Raw genomic sequence first — 4924 nt, forward strand, 5'->3', positions numbered from 1 at the left:
AATGTCTGATTCGTCATCCATTTCTCTCAATCTCTCAAAAACATTTTTTTCTAATGTTTTGTTTCCTTCTCACCACTCCCATATTACAACATCTGACATCTTAAGCCTCCCACTCACATTCCAGCTCTAAGAGACACAAGATAGATCAGCTTACCCTAAACACTATTTGGAACTTTAAATGGCTGCTAAAATTGATTTGAAAATGTGTTATTTTTAAGAACTGACAGGCGTGCAGCAAATATCTAAGCATAAGCTTGTGCACAGTGACTTAAGTGGCCAAACACACACACACACACACACACACACACACACACACACACACACACACACACACACACACACACACACACACACACACACACACACACACACACACACACACACACACACACACACACACACAGCCCGGATCTCCTCCTGCCGTCACCAAGAGGAGGCGGGGAAGGTCCACAGTGGAGTCGGGCATGTTCAAACATATCCAGGCAGACCAGCCTACCAACCTCCACGAAGAGCTGTCAGTGGGGCATGTATTGTATTTATAAGCGGACTATAAGAGAAACTGTATAGGCTAATATTGGCTAATATTAATGTCGTAGCTAAAACCGATAAGTTTTCCCGAGGGACACTTGACAACGAAGTAACGGATGTGTATGTAGGTTAATCTTGAGCCGCATCACTCCTGAGCAGGCTACCGTGTTCCGGCCGGCTCCGTCTGAAGTCTTCGCCTCAGCGTGGCCATGTCTCTCCCGGCCAAAGTGATGCGAGACGGGCTGCTGGAGAAGCGCAGCAGCGGGCTCCTCCAGCTGTGGAAGAAGAAGCGCTGCGTGCTCACCGAGGAAGGGCTGCAGCTGCACAACTGCAGAGGAGGAGGCGGGGGTGATGTTCGCAGCTCGGCGTGGAGCTCCAGAGCAAAGGAGCTCCGCTTTGAACGCATGGCCACGGTGGACTGCGTGGAGTACAAGCGAGGGCTGGTGTATTTCACCGTGGTCATGGCTACGGGGAAGGAGATAGACTTTCGGTGTCCTCAGGAGGACACGGCGTGGAACGCGGAGATCGCTTTGGCTCTTGTGCGCTATAAGAACCTGCAGGCCGTGCAGACAGGGAGAAACAGGCACCTGTCCACAGCACACCTGGGCAGCACTGGGGAAGAGGAGGAGCTCTGAGTTGGTAAAGGTAAGCCTTCCTCAGGTGGTGAAATAGTCAAACGTATCCAATAAATGGTTATTCTATTCATTAAACTATAAGCCCCCCCCCCCTTATAGGGGGGAGTTTACTCAGCACCAACGTTGTGTCACTGAGAATGACATTAAAAGTCAATTCGAAGAATCAACTAAACACAACATGATACATGTCATAAAATACTGTGTTTCCCAACAATTTGCCATCATAACCCTCAAAAGTCTCCATTCAGTGCAGCTGCTGACATCACCAATAATGTGTCATCCTGCACTAGAAAGGAACAAGGTGGAGCACTGATTGAATGGAATGAAAACACCCACACTCTTGGGTAATGAGGTGGCACATGGCTGAGCAGCACTCAAGCCCCAAGCTAAAGGTTATTTACAAGTACCACTTCAGTGTTTATATGTTCCACTGTATGTTTGAAGTCGTGTCAGTTTTTACTTACTGTGGTCATCAGCCTAAACTGCACCACAGTCGTCTTAGGACACAAACCCACTCTCACTTCAGGACATAATTACGATGCAATCTGAGACTCCAAAATAACATCTGCCTGACTCTCCCTCACTAGGCAGCCAAGTATTTTTGAACACACACACACACACACACACACACACACACACACACACACACACACACACACACACACACACACACACACACACACACACACACACACACACACACACACACAGCCTTCTCTTGTTTAGTTTTTTCTAACTAACCTATAAGACCATTGGACATATGAGGGGAACAGAGGTTAGGACCCCAATACATTTTTTCAGCTTTTCCGCATGTAGAACACAGTCAGGGCCATGACATGACGACAATGTTATTTACTGAAACTGGTCACTGAAATCTAAAATGTTCATGAACTGAGTGTGCAAGTCTGAACTATGAGCTCACAGTCCAGGAATCCACAGCGATGCTTCTTTAAGAGTGCTGCAGTAGTCAAGTGCCCAAATTAACTCAGTAGCCGTGGTAACAGTGCAACATAAGTTACTACAAATGCACTTTGAAGAACACCATCAGCCGTGGCCCCTGTGTCAGATATATAAAGTTAGGATTAAATATTAAAATATGCTTTTCTCTTTTTCTTCAGCCTTTCTACGCCATGGTAGCGAACCAATCAGCACTGAGAATGGTCGAGGACACCAGATCCATCTGATTGATTCTGTGGTGCAAGGCATGATGGGATGTACAATACTGCCATCAGTGAATGAGGATTAAAGGACCAGGAACCGCCGTTACAGGCACTCTTCTAGTCTACTTACATGTGCTTATTCACACTGTCTTACAAAGTCTAGGAATCTGATATATTGTAATCATGGAAAAACACCTCATTGATTGAGGTCCTGCCTAAGGAAAAGATGGCAGACAGAAACTGTGTAGCTGGGACACTTTTTGCCCTTGTGCCTTGATGTTTCAAATATCATCCATTTTGGACATAATTTGCCAATGTTTTCCAACGTTGTTGAAAAAGGAGTCACTTTATTTTTTCAGTCCTGCTTTCGATTGAAACATATTGCTGTGTTACTGGCTTTGAAACTGTTTGTTATAGACTGAACAGATCTGCATGCTTTTTCCATAAGTTGAACATGAAGTAAAAATATTTTGCTGATATTCATTGCACATTGTATTCTATATATTTGCTGAAGCCATGTACAGTATTACCATACAATCTTATATAGATTAAATACATTTGTGTCTGTAATCCTGAAGTCTTTCTATTTTTAAACAATACTTCAGTTCTCACTAGAACATAAAATGTCTCTAAGAGCTAAACAGCTGCAATGTATTTTAGGTCCATAACATTAATTGCTATTGCTTTCTGTTTCCAGCTGTGGCGTAACCTTGCTGTTAAAGACTCTTGAAAAAAAAACACATCCCCAGACACAAACCCACACTGTGACAGTGCTCCCTTGCGTGTGTGCTGAAGTCAGGACACCTTTTGTTCAAAACAGTGTGGAGGACTAATGAGAAGCACAGTGAGGCATGTGCACACAAACATCCACCCACACATACTGTATGTAGTCACCTACAGAAGCCTTACGTGCACACCCAGCAGGAGATATAGCATCAGCAGACTCTCATTAGCGAGGCGTAGTATTAATTGTTCATTCAAGCAATGTTTTGTGTGTGTCAAGAATATAGCAGTGTGTTTGTGAGCTGTGTGTGGCTGTGGGGCTTTGTGCAGGTCGGGAATAAAGGTTTGATTGTGTAGTGACTTCTCGCATTACTGTGGAAAACCCCAGAGCTAGCCACACGGTATGAGTCAGCAAAGGGACCAGGAGCACTGCAAGGAGCGGATACACCCAGTGATGGATCATTGGTCTAAACTGTTTGTGTGTGTGTGTGTGTGTGTGTGTGTGTGTGTGTGTGTGTGTGTGTGTGTGTGTGTGTGTGTGTGTGTGTGTGTGTGTGTGTGTGTGTGTGTGTGTGTGTGTGTGTGTTACTGTGTGTCAAGGAGTTCTATGGAAGAGTGCAAGGTTGTGGTTATGTGCAATGTGTTTTTAAAGTCCAGTCCTTCAGAGTGTGTGCTCCACTCCTCAGTGGAATTCCCTCTCTAAACACCATAACTTTTTATTCAGGGTGTCTGGTCTTCTCAGCAGATAAACACACAGACAGTGACCTGCAATTTTTATAAACCAAGTCCTAGAACATAAGCTTATCTAGAGTTGAATTAGTATTAGTCATAGCCTGGTATTAGTCGGAAAAGGAGAGACATTACGCCACAAAGAAAAGTCGTTTGATCAGTCCTTGTAAAAGAACAAGATATGTGTGTGCAAACTTCTTCAAGAAGGACCTAAATACAACTTCAAACATGTTTACAAGTATTTTTCTCAGGCTTTACCAAATGGAGCCGCTGTCTGCTGTGTGAGTGTTAAACCACTAGAGGTCTGTCTTTATCCTGCCAAAGAAAAAATAGTTCTACACACTGTTGTTTGGATAAGTGTATGTGTGCGTGTGTGTCATGTAGTGCAGGCCGCTGCTTTTTTATTAATATTTCCTGTCTTGCTTCTCTAATATGTTTGTGTGTTATACTTTGTATAGTTGTGTAGTTGTATTCCCTTCAATCCACATACTTTGCAACATACTGTGTAAAACTTACATACCCTAACACTGTGTGAGATGCGTCACACTCTTTTTTCTTATAGAAGGTTCTGGGACTTTGTTGGACTCTGATCTGCGAGTCACTTATTGTATTTGGTGCAACAAATCATGATTTGGAAAACTTGTGCAGCACATTTGAAGTTGGAAAACAGTGGCCATAGGCTACACCTTGAAAATAACATACAAAAAATAAGTAAATCCACCATAATGGCCTATAAATATCTAACTCAATTCATTTGTTGATGTTAAGATCTTATCAGCCTTTTAGACGGTATCATTTAAATTATTATTTAACATACAATTTGATTTAATTTGTGAATGTGGACATTTTCTATGGTCCGTCCTTTCCCTATGTAGGCCTACACTAGAATAAAGGTTGAAAATCCTCCTCTTACAAAATCTGAAACCTAGATAAATTAAATGTATTGCATTAACCATTCCATCAATCATGATTTGCCAATTATGTCCTAATTATGTATTTTGAGCTTTGGTGATGCAGCTACCCTAAGTTTCTATTTGGCTTACAGACGGTGCACCAAAGTTACATTTTGTCTGTCAAGAGGCTCTGTCAACATCAGCCAAATGTTCCTTAGGGCCTCCATACAAGTATGTCTAGCATTTTGATCTGTCC

At 42.9% G+C, this 4924-nt stretch overlaps 1 protein-coding gene across 1 annotated transcript; it reads left to right on the top strand.

Annotated features, from left to right (window-relative positions):
* The first annotated feature begins 460 nt into the window (after positions 1 to 460).
* phlda3 (pleckstrin homology-like domain, family A, member 3) lies at positions 461 to 3406 on the top strand. Its single transcript, XM_063882608.1, has 2 exons — positions 461 to 1173; positions 2282 to 3406. The coding sequence occupies exon 1, from the start codon at positions 738 to 740 to the stop codon at positions 1161 to 1163; it is 426 nt and encodes a 141-aa protein (XP_063738678.1). The 5' UTR covers positions 461 to 737; the 3' UTR covers positions 1164 to 1173; positions 2282 to 3406.
* The last annotated feature ends 1518 nt before the right edge of the window (positions 3407 to 4924 follow it).

Source organism: Eleginops maclovinus, chromosome 1 (genome assembly GCF_036324505.1).
Source record: "Eleginops maclovinus isolate JMC-PN-2008 ecotype Puerto Natales chromosome 1, JC_Emac_rtc_rv5, whole genome shotgun sequence".
Taxonomy (NCBI): domain Eukaryota; kingdom Metazoa; phylum Chordata; class Actinopteri; order Perciformes; family Eleginopidae; genus Eleginops; species Eleginops maclovinus.

Coding starts and splice junctions, on each gene's coding strand:
- phlda3 (XM_063882608.1), top strand. CDS start 738: ATGTCTCTCCCGGCCAAAGTGATGCGAGACGGGCTGCTGGAGAAGCGC.